Here is a 19,855-nt window from a genome sequence, read left to right on the forward strand (position 1 = left end):
ATTTTATTGAAGAAAAATATTTAGAGACTATATTCATTAATTATTTAATATAAGTAGAATTAATTAAAGATAAGAATGTAATGTTAAATATAATTATAGAACAATAATAAAGAAAAACTCTCTAATAGACTTTAGTACTTATCTCAGTAGGAAATAATTAAAAATATTTAAAATAATTAATTAATTATATAAAATGACAAAAATGAAATTATTAACTAAACTAAAATCTAGGAACCTTTTAATTTAATTTTTCAAACATAAAGATCAAATTATTAATATTATCATATATTACATAGACAAAATTATAATTTATCCAAAAAGCAATTAAAGGGGAAAGATCAAATTGGATTTATTAGAAAAGGGAAAAAAACAAGGTAATTCCAGATTTGATGTTCTTCAAATTGGATTAATTTATACATAAATAAACCAAAATGAATATATATTGTGACAATATTAAGGGATAAGAGTGTTTGAGAGTTTAAAAGTTCTAAGTGATTATATATTATTCTTTTTTATCATACATCTCATCTTCCAATGTAAATTTTACAATAGAATTATGTAAATATTTTATTATTCTTTTTTTTTTAATAATGTCTAATATAATTATATGACTGTGTATGTTTTAAATTTAGGCGTTTGCTATAACAAATATAAACTACAAACCTTCCAATGGCACTCTTAAGAATAGGGGCCGTCATATTATGGTAAGAAAAATACAAAAATGTAACTATAGTTTGAGATGTCCAGTGAACCTAGGCTATCCTTTATATATATATATATATATATTTTAGGTGTCTCCAGCTGAATGAAACAAGATTAAACTTTATTCGCGTCGGATTGGCTCATTAAGGGGTAACGCATTTCCAATTGATATTTTCTCCATCCACGAAAATCAAACCTCGACCTCGCTTAAGGGATAAGAATACCGAACCACTCATGTCAAATACCTGTTGGTAGGCTATCTCTTATTTAATATAATAATTTCACCTAAATAATATTTTGGTTTATGAGGTTGTAATATAATTAATTTAATTTCTCCCTTTTAAAGATATCTTGTTTTGTGGACGCAGCTGGAATCAATGGGAAAATGGTGGCAGGAGCTATTGAATTAATTGGAACTGAATAGGTTCTTCAACAGTGTTCCTGGCGTTCACCTTCCAAGCATACCATCGACGGCAAGAGGTGTGCTAGCTTATTGCTTAGAAATATTTTTTTACAATATTTGGTTATTTTCCTAGCTTTTTTTTTTTTGAAAATATTTTTAACATTTTTTCATTATTTTAGCATTTTATGATAAATTAGACCACATAATATATATATCTTTCATATGTAATTGCAGGTTTGATCTGGAGACACATATAGTTCAGAAGAGCCAGGATGGAAAGGTTGCTATGATTGGAATTATTTACAAAATAAGAAGTCCAGACTTTTCCTTGTCATCTGTAAGTAATACAAAGATCACCAACCCCATCATCTATAATATATACATGCATAATTTTATTTTATTTTTTTATTTAATGTGTACTGGGTTCAAACTTAAGACTTTATGATTTTGGAGATAACTATAGTATGATTAATAATCTTGAAAATGAAAATAAGTGAAGATGAAGTAGAAACCACAATTATAGAATTTTGCCTGACTTGTTGAAACAATAATAATAATAATAATAATAATAATAATAATAATAATAATAATAATAATTTTTCATGAATTTACAATATACCATACATGTAATTTATTGTGGGATATGATACAATTACAAACTGATAATACCAGAACTGGCCTAAAGTGATGCTTCTTGATAATATTTCTCCAATTTCTGCTTCTAGCAGTCATAGCAATCTAACAAGGACTTTAAGTATGTCATCCATAGATGGTCTATGCAGTGGGTCATCTTCCACACATGCCTTTGCCAAAACTGCTAAACACAAGGCCTCAGCAAGAGGATAATCCTGTTTCAGAAATGGATCCATGAAGCTCCTCAATTGTTCAAAACAACCACCTTCACTAGCTCCCCCTCCTAAAAATCCAATGCAATCTTTGAATGATTTTCCATCAATATCCTCTCTGCCTGAGATTAGCTCTAGTAAAACTACTCCAAATGCAAATATGTCTACCTTATCAGAATCTGAGCCATAGAGAATGTACTCTGGTGCAACCCATCCTTTATCAATATCTACATTATCATTTCCTTTAATTAGAGATTCAGCAGCAGAGTTGGTTCTGATATATGTAAGCTTTGCCTTCCAGTTTGCCGTGACAAAAATGTTTCTGCTGCTGACACCCATGTGAGCACATGAAGGAAAAATGCAGTAATGTAGATAGTGAAGACCTGTAGCAATATCAAAAGCTATTTGTGTTCGCCTATGCCATTGTAGAGAACTAGATGAATTAGCTAAGCAATCCCTCAAGGAGCCCTTGCTAGGTAACTCAAACACAAGGTAAGACCAAGAGGAATCATTGTCTCCATAACACACACCAAGCAAAGTTACAATATTGATGTGATTGACTTTGGAATGTGCATCAATAACTTGGCCAGTATCTTCAAATCTCATTTGCTTGATCATCATTTCAAAATTATCAATCAACCCCTTGTAGGCTCCATCTCCAATCTTCTTTTCCTCACTGAAATTCTTAGTTGCCCTTCTGAGGTCCTCTATACTATAATTCTTCAAGGAATACTTAATCCCAACAAGAAGATCAGGGGATAAACAAGAAATTGCAGAGCTTCTACCTGTTTGACCTGATCTAGGAGAGCTTCTAACCGTTGAACAAGAAAGCGGAGAGCTTCTAGTATTGAAGGATTGTAACTTGTTAAATTTTCTCTTGCATAAGGCCTTTGCATGCCACCCACATGCAACCAATGCTGTAAGTAGCAGAAAAAACCCAATAACTGAAGCTGAAATGTACAGATTCATCAACTTTGTATTGGTTGTCTTTTCTACTGTGTTTGTGGGAAGAAAACCAGGAGTCGGAGGTGGAGAATTTGGGATATTGAAGTTGATGACAGGACGTTTTTTCAGGGGAAGTAAGATGGTGGTTTCTGGATAAACAGTAGGCCAAGGTTCAAAATGATTAACTGCCCATAAATCTGCTGGAGAGATGCCAAATTTTTGGCTGAGGATACTTAGTGTATCTCCTTCTATCAAAGGGTATGTGACAAGGTACATAATACCATTACTACTGCTGAAATTATTGGGACAGGCACATTTCAAAGGCACATGAAGTTCAGAACCAACCTTAACATCATTTTCTTTAGACATGTTTTCCTCAACAAGGGTATGTGATTTCACCAAACCTTCAAAAAGTGCACAAGCAACTTCTGAGAGAGTTGTGTTTTCAGGTACCCCATAGCTGAAATCAACCTGAAAGAAATCATCTATACAAGAACAGGTAACAGGAACAAGAACTTCTCTACCTGGTTCAAGTATGCCTGACGCAGATGAAGGACTGTTTAAGTCAAGCAGCACGCGAACATTTACTTTTAACAAGTGGGAGATATTTGAGATAGTCTTGAAATGTTGATTGGCCCTGTAGACTAGAAATGTAGAGCATGGTTTCTGTGAGGAATTGCAAATGTATCTTGAACCTGGATAGCTGGTATCTGCTGAACAATCCGAGGAGTCATAGTATTGCTGAGCTTGGATTGGATTGAAGCATGTCAAGGACAGAAACCATAGAAACAACATGGTTAATTTGTGGAATCAGATGAAAGCATTCTTCTAAATGTTCATCCAAGCAAATGGAAAGAAGTCTCAACTAGTACTCAAGATAGGTATGAACAGTTCAGAATAATGAAACAAGAGAATAGACCCAAGAAAAATCAATCAAGCTGATATGAGATTTCTCTGGTAGGACATACTTAAGCTCCAATAAATGTTTCCAAACACATTCCAAGGGAATGTAGCAAAGTAATTGAAGGAATAATCACCTTATTTTATTAGACTCAAAACTGTTGCACCAATTCAATAAATAAATACTTATTTCCATAAGAGAATGGATCTCTTGAAAGCATCATTAAGAGCCGGCCAGCCAATATGTTAGTTGCCAACTGAGAATAGACATATAATGTCGTTTGTTATAGTCTTTGCCTCCAAGGAGATTTTTCTGTTTGTCTTTTTTACTGAATAATGAACAATCCTCAGCCACATTGTTCCCTTTTGTTCCTTTTCCTTTTGTTATCTATTAAGCACTCAATTATGATCAATTTAACACAAACAAAATACAACCACTACACTCGTCAATTAGTCACAAAGTCTGCTTCCAATGAGCATTTAACAAATTCAATTATAAAATTTCAAAGGCATCATGAGGGATAACATGAGGATAGATGCCACTTTTTTTTTTTTTCAAACAATAAAAGCATTCATCGGAAGAATCATTTAGTATATGGGCTACAACCCAGTTACAAGAGGCTTAAAAATAAAGTCTGACAAACAGGCACACATCTAATAAAGTCCGAGCCCACAAATCTACCCCAAGCATGCTCCAAACTAAGGATCCTACACATCCAACCCATTCGAAGGGCCCAAGTCCAAACCCAAGAATCCCAGTTAGGGCTGGAGAACAAACAAGCGAAGGAACTCAGCAGCAAGGAGGCTAGCCCCACGTACATCTTTGATGGACAGTCTCCCGGGGACTACACGCGCTGGGAAGTATAAGGACCATGCATTTTATATAATAGGTTGGCAATTAAAGAGAATATAATTGGCTATATGAAATGAATTTTTAATTAATCCACACATAAACACTCAAATAATTTTATTGATTGAAAAATAATATAAACACTTCTCACCCATTCAAATCGTAAGAGCTTTTTAACTTAACTCATTGGAGCTAAGTTCACTAACTATGCTCTCAAAATTTTCTTATGTTACAAATGCTTAACACATGGTCCCATATATAGCAAAATAAAGGCAGTGATATTTGAGCCCAAATTTGCTGACTCACCAGCAAATTATGTACTGGCATTTCTTGGATCCAGCTAATAATTTCCTAGCAGTACAAGCTTGCATGAGTTGGACTCTGACTATACTTAATAAAGAAGAAATGAGTTGGACTCTGACTATACTTAATAAAGAAGAAATGAAGGAGGCGATGGTGATGATGTAACTTGATTTAATTCCTAACATTGCTTCCCTTAAATTAAGTTTTCATTCCAAGCTCTTCTTTAATTTTAAGAATAATCAGCTTTAAGCGATTTAGTGAAAATATTTGCAACTTGATTTTTAAATGCATAGTATTCAACCACGATCTCTTTATCTTTCACTAAATCTCGAATGTAGTAATGCTTAATATCGACATGCTTATTACGTTCGTGAGATATTGGATTCTTTGTTAGTGTGATGATTGACTTATTATCACAGTAGATTGTCGTTGGATGATCTTATTGATCTTGTAATTCACTTAGCATTTTCTGCAACCAAATTGCTTGAGTAGCATAACTTGCAGCTACTATATATTTCGCTTCTGCTGTTGAAAGAGCCACTACTTCTTGTTTCTTTGAAGACCATGAAAATGCTCCCGAACTAAAAAAAAAAAACACATATCCTGAAGTGCTTTTTCGTCTCTCAATATCTCCAGCCCAGTCACTGTCTGTATAACTAACAAATTCTATACTGTTAGTACTTGAATAAAATGTGTCATCATCAAGTGTACCTTTAATATAACTCAAAATTCGCTTTGCAGCTTGCCGATGGAATTGCTATGATGAATCCATAAATTTGCTTATAATTCCAACTCCATAGACAATGTCAGATCTGGTTGCTGTTAGGTACCTCAAGCATCCAACAAGTCTTCTAAACTTTGTTGCACAAACCAAATCACCACTACAATCTTTTGCAAGCTTTGATCTTCCTTCAACTGGAGTTAGAATCAGCTTGCATGTTTCCATCTTGAACTTTTTCAAAACATCTTGTGCATATTTCCTTTGTGAGATAAATATGCCTCCATTTATTTGCTTTACCTTAATACCAAGAAACTAAGACATCAAGCCCATATCTGTCATCTCGAACTAAGCAATCAAAGCCTCCATAAATTCTAATAGTCGCTTTGAATTGTTACCAGTGAAGATCAAGTCATCCACATACAAACAGATAATGATAGTATCTCCATACTTTTTGGTCTTAACATACAAAGTATGCTCATATGGGCACTTATGAAAACCATGATCAAGAAAATAAGAGTCAATACGAGCATACCATGCCCTTGGTGCTTGTTTCAAACTGTACAAAGCTTTTCTCAAGCGATAAACTTTATCTTCTTCACCCTACTTTTCATATCCCGGTGGTTGTTCAATGTAAACCTCTTCTTCAAGTACACTATTTAGGAATGCTGACTTGACATCCATTTGGTATATTTTCCAATGGTTTGAGCAGTAAGAGAAATGACCAATAGTAACTAACCTGGCAACAAGAGTAAAAACTTCAAAGTAATCAATACATTGCTTCTGCTTGTACCCTTTTGCCACCATTCTTTCCTTAAAGTGTTCTACCTCTTTATTAGGCTTATACTTTGTCTTGTACACCCACTTGACTCCAAGTGGCTTCTTTCCTTTTGGTAGAGTAGTTAACTCCCATGTATTATTCTTTCAATGGCATGAATTTCTTCATTCATTGCTTTAATCTAACGATCATCTTTAGTTGCTTCCTCAAACATTACTGGATCACAATATGCAAAGAAGACATAATTGGCAACATTGTCCTTGTCATTATCACCATCAGGATCTTTATCATCACCAACTTCATAATCTTGTAAATAAGCAGGTGGACGACGTTCACGTTGTGAACGTCCGGGTGCAGGAGGAGATGATTCTTCAAGAACTAAAGGAGAAGCCTACTCACCAATTTGATTAACTATTTCCACTTCATTGTTTATGAACACTAGTACTAGTAATAATCTCTTTTCTTCTTCTAACCAATCCCATACTCCTTCTTCATCAAAAGTAACATCTCAGCTAATAATCACCTTTTGAGTCTTTAGAATGTACAGCTTGTACCCCTTCATCTCTAAACTGTAACCACTGAAGATGCATTTTTTTGCTTTGTCATCCAACTTCTTTCTCAACTCATCAGGTACATGTGAATAGGCAATACAACCAAACACCCTCAAATGACTAATATTAGGCTTTCATTCACTCCATGCCTCCTGTGGAGTTTTATCACAAACACTTTTAACAAGGCACCTGTTCAGGATGTAAATAGCACAAGCCATGGCCTTCACCCAGAAACTTTTAGGCAACTTCTTACAATGTAACATACTTCTCACCATATTCATTATAGTTCTATTTTTCTTTTCTGCCACTCCATTTTGTTGAGGAGTATACCCAACCATCAACTGATGCTTAATTCCATGTCTTCTCAGGTAATCATCATAAATAATATATTTAGTGCCTCTATCAATTCTCAAAGTTTTAACAAAGTGACCATATTACTTTTCAACATATGCTACAAAATTTTTGAGTACTTCACATGCATCAGACTTTTGCTTTAAGAAAAAAACCCATGCCTAAAATCATCAATGTAAGTAATGAAGTATTTGTTACCTCCATTAGATGGAACCTCCACATTGCATAAGTTTGAATGCACAAGCTCAAGTGGTTCTTTGACTCTCCATGCTTGCCTTGTAGGAAATGGATTTCTGTGCTTCTTCCCCACAACACAAGTCTGACAAATCTGGTCTGGAACTTAAATAGTTGGCAAGCCTAGAACCCACTCCTTATTTGAAAGGAATTTGATGCTACCAAAATTCAAGTGTCCAAGACGCATATGCCATAGCCAATTATCATCAACAATTATGGAATTACAGTAAGAAGAATTACCATAATTTATATCACTTGCAGTGCACCTGTGCTTGTTGAAACACGAGTTATAACCTTTTTCTGCTAGCTGTCCCACACTCAACAGATTTTGATAGGTACTAGGAGCATAGTACACTTCAAAAATATAGCTCAAGGACCCATCCTTGACTTTGATAGCAATCCTCCCTTTCCGCAAGATTGGAATTTTGTAATTATCACCAAGTTTCACTGTAGAGCGAAAGGATTCGTCTAACTCAAAAAAAAAACTTCTTTATTTCCACTTAATTAGGTGATTACTATAACCTGAATCTAGCAACCACTGGCTATTGTTACTGCTACTAGTTTCATGACTAGCCAGCAATAACGTCTTTGGATCATCATTCGAAGCAACTGTAGCATGATATTCTTTATTTTCTAATCTTTGAGCATGCCACTCTCTGTTATAATGGCCATATTTTTTTGCAATTATGGCACTGGATATGCGCTTGCATTCAAATTGATAGTGGCCATGCTTCTTGCACTTATAGCATTGAATATTAGATTTGTCCTGAGAAGATTCATCGTCTTTTGCTCCTTGTCTACTAGTGCTTCTAAAATTTCTGCCTCCTTTGCCTGTATTGTTTAGGCCACTTTGATTCTACTTCATTCTATTTGAAGTAGTCTCCTTTTCACTCCTCAAATTCACCTAGGCATTTAATGCTTGCTCCATTGAGTTTTGCGACCTTTCGTTCATCGATGTTTCATGTGCCTCTAATGAAGCTTGTAGATCACTCAAAATCATAGTCTCAAGATCTTTAGACTCCTCAATAGCAGTTGCCACATAATTGAATTTATTCATCAATGTTCGCAACACTTTTTTCCACCACCTTTTTCTCCTTTGTTTTGGCACCATTATCTCACATTTTGTTGACTAGCTTTTGCATTCGTGAAAAATAATCATGAATAGTTTCATCTTTACCTTGCTCCATTTGCTTGTACTGTCTTTTCAAACTTTTCAATCTGGTTCGTTTAGCTAGATCTGCACCTTCATATGTTTTGAGTAGAATACTTCAAGCCTCCTTTGCTATTTTGGCATTAAATATTTTTTCAAGTACTATAAACTCAACGGACTGACAGATCAAGAACAAAGTTTTTTCACTGAGCAAATGATCATGAACCAATTGTTGTATTTCTTCATCTGATGGTTTTTCTTTTTCAACAAAGCCTTTCTCCAAAATTTCTTCATGGCCATTGCTCTTCAAAATAATTCCATCAAATGCTTCCACACCAAAAAATTATTTTTCGAACTTGAAAATTGTTGCCTGCACCTATTGAACTTGTTGTATTCCTGTTTTTGAACTCAAAGCCATCTTGTTGTGACTGGCTTTGATACCAAATGTTGGTAATTAAAGAGAATATAATTGCCTATATGAAATGGATTTAATTAATCCACACACAAACACTCAAATAATTTTATTGATTGAAAAATAGTACAAATACTTCTCACCCCACTCAACTCGTAAGAGCTTTTTAACTTAACTAGTTGGAACTAAGTTCACTAACTATCCTCTTAAAATTTTTTTACGTTACAAATGCTTAACACATGGTCCTATATATAGAAAAATAAAGGTGGTGATATTTGAGCCCAAATTTCCCGACTCACCAGCAAATTATTTACTGGCATTTCTTGGATCCGGCTAATAATTTCCTAGCAGTAGAAGCTTGCATGAGTTGGACTCTTGACTACACTTCATAAAGAAGAAACGAACGAGAAGGTGGTGATGATGTAACTTGATTTAATTCCTAATATAATATTTCATCCATTGCCATCCTTTTCCATCCTTAATCTGGGGTCCTCAATAAACATCTGATTTTGCCAGCAAATATGAGGCAATGCTCAAAAACCAAAGAGGATTCTCCTTCAACGTCTTCACCTACACATCAGGTTTTCTGGGTGGGAGGAAGGAAATTATATGATTTCAAGCTGGTTGTTTGATCGAATGAACAGTCATTTTCCCAACTGAGTCTAGGATCAGACCACCGATCCTTTTTTGGTAGTAATTGCATTTGGAGAGTTATGCTTAATTGTTTTTATTTAATAAAAAGAAAGTATTTTATTTATTTATTATATATTGCTATATCAATAAAAATAAGGTCAATAGACATTAGGGACTGCAAATCCAAATCCAAAATTTTGTGTTTAGAAATAATATATATATATATATATATATATATATATATATATATATATATATATTTAATTTTATGATTTCAATTCTATAAAATTGAATATAATTATCATAAATTCTATCAAAACAGGTAGAATTTTCGAATAAATTTCATAAAATTTATCATAAAAATTTTTATGATAAAGCCACATGTACTTCCACCTTTTATTTCTTTTCCCTCGTAAAATCCATTTTTTCACTCTCATTTTCATATCAACATTCTATTTCCTCACAAAACTCATTTTTTCACATTTATCTATCATTTTTTTATATCATCCGCATCTATCATCTTCATATCATTATTCATATTTTGTCATTTTAAATTATTTAATTTACATAGTGATAGATATTGTTTTAAGGATAATAATATATAAAATAGAAGTATATTATGTATCTTAAAAAAAATAAATACAAGATTATTATGTTAAGTAAAATAAATATAATAATAAATTTATTATTACTTTACAAGATTAGTATGTCAATGATATTTTAGAAAATAAACGTAAATGAATCTTTAATTTTGCATTTATTCCAAACATGATTTTATAGAATTTGATTCAAATACATATTTTAAATTTTAGCGTATCAAACATAAAAATTCATTTGCAAATAAATTTTACTAGAATTCATTTATAAATCAATTCTACATTTTGAATTCTAGCATGCCAAGCAGAGCTTGGTCTTTAAATTGTTAACTTGGTACATACAATTCAAAATACAATTTAGTTTTTTCTTTCATTTTTTAGTAGAAAAATAGGGGGAGTAAGAATTCGAACCTAAATCTATCAGATAAGTAATACACCTTTAACCATTGATCCAAATTAGATTATGCCAAATATTTTACTCTTCTTTTGTTGAAGATTATGTTTGATAGAGTGTATATAGGGTTTTTAACATATGATAAGGTAATGGAAAAATAAAGTATCAAAACTTATCCGATCTATAAATTTAATAAGTTAAAAGTGAGAGTTTTGGAAATTTTGAAAACTCTAAAAACTCTATCTTTTCTTTAAAAAAAAAAAATTACTTTCAAATAAACCTGTAATTTTAAAATTCATACCTTACCTTCAAAAATATCCTTAAAAAATAGAAGTACTTTCGTAGCTTGTTTTGGGTTAAATAATCCAATTAACTTGGCGATACAATATTAATGATAATTCAATTGAAGTTAAAATTTAAATTTATCAAATCCATATTAAGTTGAGTTAGATAAATCAGTAAATTAAATCTAATTATTTAAGCTTACATTATTTTGAATTGAATATAAATTTACTCATATTGAACCATTAAATATAAAAACGAGAAATGTCATGATAATTTTTTGTACTTTTTCTTAAAAATTAAGAAGATATTTGGTTTAACTTATGAAAATCCGCCTACAAGCATATAATGTTTATAAATTAATTTGAATTTATAAGCATTTAAAATTTTAAGCAATTATATGTTTGGTTAAAATATTTATAAATGACTAACAAGTAGTTGATGTGTTTGGTAAAAAAATAGCTTGTAAGTACATTTATTATTAAAATGATCAAAAAGGATATTAAATGAGATTTATGATGAAATTTTAAAAATTAAATGAGGATAATATAATAAAATATTTGATCAAATTAGTTTAAAAGCACTAAGTTTATAAGCACCAAAATTAATAGTTGGATCTCTCAGTTTATTTTTTTAGCTTATAAACTTAATTTATAAGCCCAAAAATTTATAAATAAATAATTCGGCCTATTTGTAGAGCTTATAAGCTAGTTTCTTATAAGCTAATTCAAACACTCTCTAAAGTACCTTCATAACTTGTCTTGGGTTTAACTAGCACGATAAACTTGATGATTCATTATTGATGAAAAATGTTTGAGTTAAATTTAAATTAATTAGGTCAACAATAAATTGGGTTAGATTATACAGATCAATATATTTTTTTTCATGGGATTGGGGATTGGGAATTCGAACCTGGTACCTCCCAGATGAGTAATACGCTTTTAGCCACTGGACCAACTAAACTAGGCACAAATCAATAAATTAAAACTAATCATTTAAGTTTACGTATCATTTACATTGAATATATATTTAAACATCTTAATTAGCAGAATGGATTTAGCTCAACTTAAAAAATTGTGGCTTCTAAAAATATTAACATTATACTTATAATTTTACTTTTAAAAAAAGTAATTACTGCAGTTGAAATAAGAGTAAATATCACACGCAATTACTCAACTTTATAAGTATTTTCATCAAAGTTATTAAATTTTAATTTCTTTTATAAAACTAACTGGATTTCAATTTGACTTTATAAAATGTACTGTAACCGAAAATTAAAAAAGTCTTTGGTATGAGGTTAACAAGAGATAATTGTTATGTTTATAACTTTTAACTTTCATTAATATTGTTTGGATACTTAAAAGAGAATAAATTAATTTTTCACTTTATTAATATTTATACCTTCTTGGGAAGTTAAATGTTAGTCTTTGGAGACCTAGAATAATAGTTTCACTTTTAAAGGTTAAAACTTGTAAGGGTTAATAAAGGTAACATTTAATCCTTGATTTTTTTAATTTTCTACCAAATACATTTTAAAAATTTTCAGGTTAACATACTTACTTGCCAACTACTTTACAAATAAAATTATCTTATTTTATTATTAAAAAAAAAAGAAAAGAAAATAAGATATATAAAACGCATCTAGCTACCTCCTCTTACTATCAAACTTCTCCCTTTTCTCTATTTCTTTACTATTAGTAACTACTAGTTAGATAATTTTATTTGTAAAATAGTTGATAAGTCAAGAGATTAATTTAAAAACCTTAAATTTTTTATTATAGTCATTTTTATGAAATTAAATTAAAATTTAATGAGTTTTATAAAAAAAATTAAAGTTTTATGAAGATACTTGAGTGACTGCATTTATCCATTGAAACAAAGTGATATCATGAGTCAAACTCCTTGCTTTACGAACTTTTGAATTACATATAAGCAGACTGCTATTACAGTACAAAACCAAACACTCTCATCACAGCTCCTTTAAAAAAAGAAGATTTGCAGAAGAAAAAGTCCTCTTAAGTCTTAACAAATTGGCAGAGGAGTGCCATCCCAATCCTTTAGACATTCAAGAAGAGGATCAATTATCTTTCCTTCACAAATTGCTGTAAACAGCTTATCAAAGTCCTCACCAGGAGACCTAAGCTTCTCTCCTGTTAGAAGTTGAGTCCCCAAATCTTCTCTCACAAACTTGTACAGTGGATAAGACCTGCACTTCTTGATTCTGTTTGGAATTGCAGGATTTCCACTCTCGAACGCACTTCTTGCAGCCTCTACTTCTTTTGGCAAGACAGACTTCAATTCTTCTTCAAAAGCACCTATGTTGAGGAAGATTGAGGCTTTTATGTTGTTCATATAATCATTGTTGGTCAATGCATGATCCACAATGACTTGCCTCAGATTCTGCATTAGAGGGTAGGTTGAACTACATGGATCATCAATGTATGCAAACACATGCTCACGATCAACTACCCTGAGCAAATCTTTCTCGCAGAATCTTGAAGGATGAAGCTCGCCATTGACTCCCTTGGTTAGAACCTTTGTCCACACATGGCTCACGGTGTTCTTAACTGTGCTCTTCAAATTCTCTTCTAAATTCCTTAAATCTATAGCCTGGCAAAGTGCAACCAAGAAAGTTGAGGACATGAGCTTTAAGATATCAATTGCTTCTGCTGTTTTCCTTGAACAAATCTGCCCTAATGAGTTGACATCTTGATTGTGCTGCTCAGCACTTTGGACATGGTTGGTAACAGGGTTGGCAAGATATTGGAGCTCAGAGCAATAGGCTGCCATGGCTATGTCAGCACCCTTAAAACCATAATCCAAGCTAGGATTCCTTCCTCCTGTGAGATTCGAAGGCAACCCATTACTGTAGAAATCATTAACTAACTCTGAGAATTGAGCAAACATGAGTTTCCCTATGGAAGCTAATGCCAACCTAGTGTTATCCATTGACACACCAATTGGGGTGCCCTGGAAATTCCCTCCGTGCAAGGCCTTGCTCCTTGACACATCGATCAGTGGATTATCATTCACTGAATTAATCTCTCTTTCAATGGACTTGGTTGATGATCGAATCACTTCAATTTGGGGACCTAACCATTGTGGTGAAGTACGAAGAGCATACCGATCCTGCTTAGGCTTCTGCAGGGGATCCATTTCATGCAACTTCTTTGCTTCCTGAACATAAGAACTTCCATCCAAGATGTGTTCCATTATAGCTGCAGCCTCAATCTGTCCAGGATGATGCCTCAATTTATGTGTTAAATGATCCGTAAACTCAGGTTTTCCTTGCATTACTTCAGCAAAAATAGCAGACAAAACTTCTGATAGAAGGGTCAAAATGTTAGCATCAAAAAGAACTATAGATGCCAAGCCAGCGCCAACTCCTGTGCCATTAACAAGTGCAAGACCCTCCTTAGGCTGCAATTCAAAAAACCCGCCACCAATACCCGCCAGGCGAAAGGCTTCTCTGGCATCAACAGATTCTCCATTAGGCCCCACTGCAGTAGAATTCGGTCTGCCGGTCAGGATTCCGGCAATGTACGAAAAGGGGACTAAATCACCTGAGGCAGTTATTGAGCCGCGCAGAGGCAGGCATGGAGTGATGTTGTGATTAATTAGCTTTGTAATTGCTTCAAGGATCTCAAACCTGATGCCTGAGTAGCCTTGGAGGAGGGTATTGATCCTCACAAGCATAGCAGCCCTTGTTGCTGTAGGTGGCAATGTGTGGCCTGATTCTTTTCGTTTGCCAAAGATTCCAGCATTCAAGAACCTGAAGCACCAGATTTATGCAATATTAAGACAAGAACACTCAATCCAAAGGGGTTAATTCATTAAAATTTGTGAAAGATCAGCGACTACTGCTATCTACTCTGCGGTTCGCACTTAATTTACAAAATCTCAAATTTAATTCTACTTAGATTTTAATCGAGTTCATTTCCAACTCGAACACATTGACTAATAAGTTACGCAATATTTAAAATTAAAAATCTCACAAATCTAATTAATTAATATTTTTATATTATATTTAAAAATGTTACATTTCAATAATAAATTATAATATTTACAAATCTTACGCGGAATATGTAAAATTAATATACCAAGTTGAAGCTCAAATTTGAACTCATTAAATTTATTTAAGCTTTATTTCAAAATCAACTGGACAAAAAAAAATTAATCATTCGACTTGGATTAAAAATTAAATATCTTAAATGTTGCATCATAAATATATTTTAAACTTTATTTTTCTATATAAATATAGACAAATTATGTAATACACTTAAAGCATGTGTTCTTTCACTTACGCAAGTGTGGGATTCACTTTTCACTTAAGGAAAGGCCCAAATTTATAATAAAATTTAGTGTTACAGTGCACTCATTAGTTGTGGCAAGTATAATTGGTCCCTCAAAGTAAGCAAGCCTCCCAGCCTTTCATTCCTGAAAGAAAAGAAAAAAAGGTAAATGTTGTGCAAAGTAGTTAGTCAACCATTAGTGCATGGCTTTTGGGTTAAAATTTATGAGGGATGGCTAGGGAACAAAATCTAGTAGTAATATCTTATGACAGACCATTCTCTCTCTCTTAGTATAAGAGAGGGAAATTTTCTCTCGTTTAGGGTTTTCTTTGTCAATTTTTTCGAGTCGCCGAGTTTACTTCTTCATCAGATTCCTTGCCTTCGGCAGGAGAGAACTTCATTTTTTATCACTGATCTGGCTTTGAGGGAAAGCCCTCCCCCAGCTAGTGTATATAGAGTTGCTTGTTTGTGTTGTTTTGGTTGCATGCAAGTTGGTCTTCAATGAGAGGGCATCCATGGCGGTTTTGTGTACTGGGTATGGTTGAGGGTTTGGATGGAAAGGATTTGACTACTGATTGCAATTTGGAAGCTTCCTTTTAGAGTCTCATCTCTTAGGTCTACGACTGCTTCTGCATGGTGGAAGGGTATCTCTTGCTGTTAGCTGCACTATAGCTCGAAAGACCTTCCTGATGGCTTGAGCGCCAGTGAGCTCTATGGTAGCTCCTTTTGTCGGCGATAGAACAGGGCTTCATTTTCTGTTGAAAAAAGGGGGAGTTATGTTGTTATGGGAAAAAGGCTTTTCTTGAATGGGCTCTTGTTGCCCCTTGGTTGCCAACAATGGATTTGGCTTCGTCTGGATTTAGCTTCCCTGGTGATGGCAAGTCCTGGTGGTGGCAATGAATCTTATTCAATATTTCCATCCTAGTGTCTAGAGTTTCTAGGCTTTGGTTTGATTTGTTTGGGGATTTGGGTTTGATGGATTCAGGTTGTGTTGGTTTAACTGGACTGGTGCCAGCCATAAGACATAAGCTCGTTCTTCTTTCTTTAGCTATTGTCGTAAGACTCAAGATGTATTGTTACCTATTTAAGCTTTGAATGCACAGTTGCATATTAAAAAAAAAGTAGTAATATCTTATCTTTTATGGAAATTCTAGCCTACATTGAGTATATCATAAATCCAATATATAAACATATGAAATTCATTATATTTCATTATATGTATCTCCCAATAATATCCATATTTCATAATACATCTTTATACATGTTTTATATCTCTATTGAGAGATTTAAATATTTAAATTATGCCAAATTTACATAAAGAAATTATAGAAAATTAATAGATTTTAACTTTTATATATAAAATTTACCAACAAACTAGAAAAAAAAATATATTAGCTTTCTAAACTCAAAAATAAAATAAAATAACTCGAAATTAAGATATATTAAAGAAAAAGAAAAGGAAAAAATTAAAAATAAAAGAAACTGACCTAATAAGCTCCTGCTGCAGGGCAGCTCCTCGGTTGGTTCTTCTATAGGAAGTGGCACCGAACCCTGTAGTAACCCCATAACTATCTGTCCCTTTATCCATACTCTCCATTACCCAATCACTGCTCGCTTTCACACCACCTCTCGACGATTCACATAATTCTACCACCACTCCATTGCCTCCACTCGCCACCGCAGCCACCTGCCCTACGGTTAGCGTCTCACCCCCCAGGCAAACCACCGGCTTCCTGTATTCCCTAACCATTTTCTTAACCTCCTCTACATGGCTACCCTGCAATGCCTTCGCTGCTAAACCCCAGTTCAATGGATCCTTATTAACGCATAACCCATTGCTGCATATATGATCTCCGAATGCTTCTCCGTCGGAAACCTCCATTGGAACAGTAAAACTAGTGGTATTTTGGCGGAGAGATCATACAAGGTCAGGAATAATTTTCCTGTAAGCTGAGCAAGAAAGGTGTCAAGTGAGCTGGTTGGCTGACTGTTTGGCTCCTCGGAACTTTCGAAGGGAAAAACAATTTAGTCTTTAAATAGGTGAGATAGATGCTGAGTGTGTTATTTGAAACGAATTGTTGGCCGTTTAATCTTCATGCAATCTAAGGGCTGTGATATTGCACGTAGGAAGCATATACGCGGGTAAGGATTGCGTGATCCTTGTCTTTATCCTTCTAATTTTTAGAAGGTAGTTGCCTTGTTGCCCTTCATGGCGTTACTAACTCCCAATTGTGACCTTTCCATAGGAAGTCATTTTACTTTCTCAACCATTTAAGTTGATCTTATATATATCAGCAAGTTGATCATTTTTACCTCTTAAATTTTAAAATTGTGTAATAATTTAACTCTTATAATTGGTACATACTCATGAGTGTGATATTCACACACACCTGTATAGACATAAAAATTGACATTTGTCATTAGCAGCTATCGACGTAGGATAGGATTTAATTTGCCCTCTTCACCTTTTCACAAAGTCATTTTACCCTCAACTTTAGGTTCATTCTTTTTACCCCTAAACTTTCAAATTATGAAATAATTTAACTCCTATAATTGGTGTATCCATGGGCGTGATATTCACGCGCACCCACGTGGATGTAAAAGTTGTCATTAATATTATAAAGAGGGAGTGGCGACGAATGTTGTCAGGATGACAGCTGAGGCAATCAAAATGTGTCATGAGAATGGAGTTATGCATAGAGGTTTGAAACTCGAGAATTTTTCATTTTATGATATTTCAACAAGTTTAATTTAATAATATTTTTATAAAATTAAGTTTTTTATTTAATTTATTCATGTGATTTGATTTAAATGATATTTATTCAAGTGATTTATTCTAGTATAGCAGATTATTATTATTAAGTACTAAGACTTTATCTATTCCTCTTTTATTATTTATTTATTTATTTACTCATTGAGTAATTATACTCACCCCTCTTAACTTATCAGTTTTGCAAGTGATATAAGGTAAATATTGTTATCAGTTGATGGTTTTAGAGCTCTAATTGGTTAGACTCCATGGTCTTGAGAAGCAAAGGAAGAATAAGATATCAATAGAGGGTCAGGGTATTGCATTTAGTGGTATCAAAGCATAGGTTTTGAGTGGACTCTAGTAATCAGAGCAATAAGTGTTATTTTGTGTTATTAGGTTCTCAAGGGATTGATATATGATAATTCTTTTGAGCATAGGGAGAAAATAAGTTAAATATAGCAGAAGCGGGGTAGTTTAGATTAGACTTTATGGATCTCAAATTATAGAATTTTGAGGACGAAATTCTTTTTAGGAGAGAGAATTGTAACACTTTAAATTTTGAAGAAATATTAAATTAGTTGTTATTAGTAATAGAAATAAAATTAATAAAATTTTAAGGAGAAAGTTTAATATCAAGTTGGATTTATAAGTGAAGATTAGAAATTTTGGATAGAAAATAGACTTTTAGAGAGTTCCAGGACCAAAATAGAATTTTTTTTTAAAGTTGGACGACTGGTTTTATAGCCCACGTGATTTCTCTAGTAGGTTTTATAAAATTTATATATATATATATAAGGAAAAAGATTTGTGAAAGAGAAAGTAAAGGGAAAAAAGAAAGAAAAGAAGGAGAAGAAGAAGAAGAAAGAAAGAAGAAAGAAAAGAAGGAGAAGAAGAAGAAGAAGGAAAAAAGGAGAGGGAAAAATTGGCTCGATTTTTGGAGTTCTCTAGAAAGAGTGAACACCAGCAAGGGGAAGAAAGGGAGTGTGAGTTGAAAAGTAAGAAATTAGATAGAGAAAGAAAGAGAAATAGATAAAGAAAGAATAGAGAGAAAGTGAGTTTTGGAAGTTGATTTGAGCAAATGGGGTTCTCTGGAAAGAGTGAACATCGACAAGGGGAAGAAAGGGAGTGTGAGTTGAAAAGTAAGAAATTAGATAGAGAAAGAAAGAGAAATAGATAAAGAAATAATAGAGAGAAAGTGAGTTTTGGAAGTTGATTTGAACAAATAGGCAAGAGTTATGGTACAAAATTAGTATTTGTGGAATCGAGAGGAGGAAAGGAACATTTTGGTGCCTTTAGATCCGGTGATCATCGCCAGAGAATGGCTACCAGCAGCCATATTTAGTAGCTCCGATGATAACTCCGGTGACCTTTGGCTGTGATTCAACTTCCAAAAACTTTCTCATGAATTTTTAGAATTTTTGAGAAATAGATAAACTTGGATAATGACTTTATCCTTATTGTTTAGTTTATGGTATTTTATTGCAATGTTTCTTAGACTATAAAAGTTGGAGAAAAATTTTAAGAAAAATATATGATGATTCTAAAGTTATTTTGAGATGGGATATGAAGTTTGTTAGATTTTTAAGTGATTATAGAATATTTTTTAGCAAATATATATATGTTTTAGTTGGATTTTTAGTGATATAATTGAGATTTGAGTATGAAACGTTGGAAATAATATTTATATGGAGATATGATTGGAAATTTGGATATGTTGATATAATTATTGAATTATGAATTTGAATTTGTGATATGGAGTTTAGT

General features: G+C 33.1%; 3 protein-coding genes across 3 annotated transcripts; all 3 read right to left on the reverse strand.

Moving 5' to 3' along the window:
- Positions 1–1,701: 1,701 nt before the first annotated feature.
- On the reverse strand, positions 1,702–3,823 carry LOC110641177 (lysM domain receptor-like kinase 4). The gene has a single exon (XM_021792808.2). It carries the CDS (start codon positions 3,688–3,690, stop codon positions 1,834–1,836), a length of 1,857 nt encoding a protein of 618 aa, XP_021648500.2. The 5' UTR covers positions 3,691–3,823; the 3' UTR covers positions 1,702–1,833.
- A 1,564-nt stretch (positions 3,824–5,387) lies between these two features.
- Positions 5,388–6,579, reverse strand: LOC131180937 (secreted RxLR effector protein 161-like). The gene is made up of 4 exons (XM_058149250.1): positions 6,514–6,579; positions 6,340–6,405; positions 5,820–5,981; positions 5,388–5,705 (listed from the first exon to the last, which is right to left on the reverse strand). The coding sequence occupies exons 1-4, from the start codon at positions 6,577–6,579 to the stop codon at positions 5,388–5,390; spliced, it is 612 nt and encodes a 203-aa protein (XP_058005233.1).
- A 6,401-nt stretch (positions 6,580–12,980) lies between these two features.
- On the reverse strand, positions 12,981–17,277 carry LOC110642341 (phenylalanine ammonia-lyase-like). Its single transcript, XM_058149268.1, has 2 exons — positions 16,827–17,277; positions 12,981–14,819 (listed from the first exon to the last, which is right to left on the reverse strand). The coding sequence occupies exons 1-2, from the start codon at positions 17,219–17,221 to the stop codon at positions 13,070–13,072; spliced, it is 2,145 nt and encodes a 714-aa protein (XP_058005251.1). The 5' UTR covers positions 17,222–17,277; the 3' UTR covers positions 12,981–13,069.
- Between the last annotated feature and the right edge of the window lie 2,578 nt (positions 17,278–19,855).

This window comes from Hevea brasiliensis, chromosome 6 (assembly GCF_030052815.1).
Source record: "Hevea brasiliensis isolate MT/VB/25A 57/8 chromosome 6, ASM3005281v1, whole genome shotgun sequence".
Lineage (NCBI taxonomy): Eukaryota > Viridiplantae > Streptophyta > Magnoliopsida > Malpighiales > Euphorbiaceae > Hevea > Hevea brasiliensis.

Coding starts and splice junctions, on each gene's coding strand:
- LOC131180937 (XM_058149250.1), bottom strand. CDS start 6,579: ATGGGAGTTAACTACTCTACCAAAAGGAAAGAAGCCACTTGGAGTCAA. Junction 5,982..6,339: donor ATATACCAAATGGATGTCAA/GTCAGCATTCCT, acceptor TTGATGTCTTAG/TTTCTTGGTATTAAGGTAAA. Junction 5,706..5,819: donor AAGATTGTAGTGGTGATTTG/GTTTGTGCAACA, acceptor GATTCATCATAG/CAATTCCATCGGCAAGCTGC.
- LOC110642341 (XM_058149268.1), bottom strand. CDS start 17,221: ATGGAGGTTTCCGACGGAGAAGCATTCGGAGATCATATATGCAGCAAT. Junction 14,820..16,826: donor CTGCAGCAGGAGCTTATTAG/GTCAGTTTCTTT, acceptor CTGGTGCTTCAG/GTTCTTGAATGCTGGAATCT.
- LOC110641177 (XM_021792808.2), bottom strand. CDS start 3,690: ATGTTGTTTCTATGGTTTCTGTCCTTGACATGCTTCAATCCAATCCAA.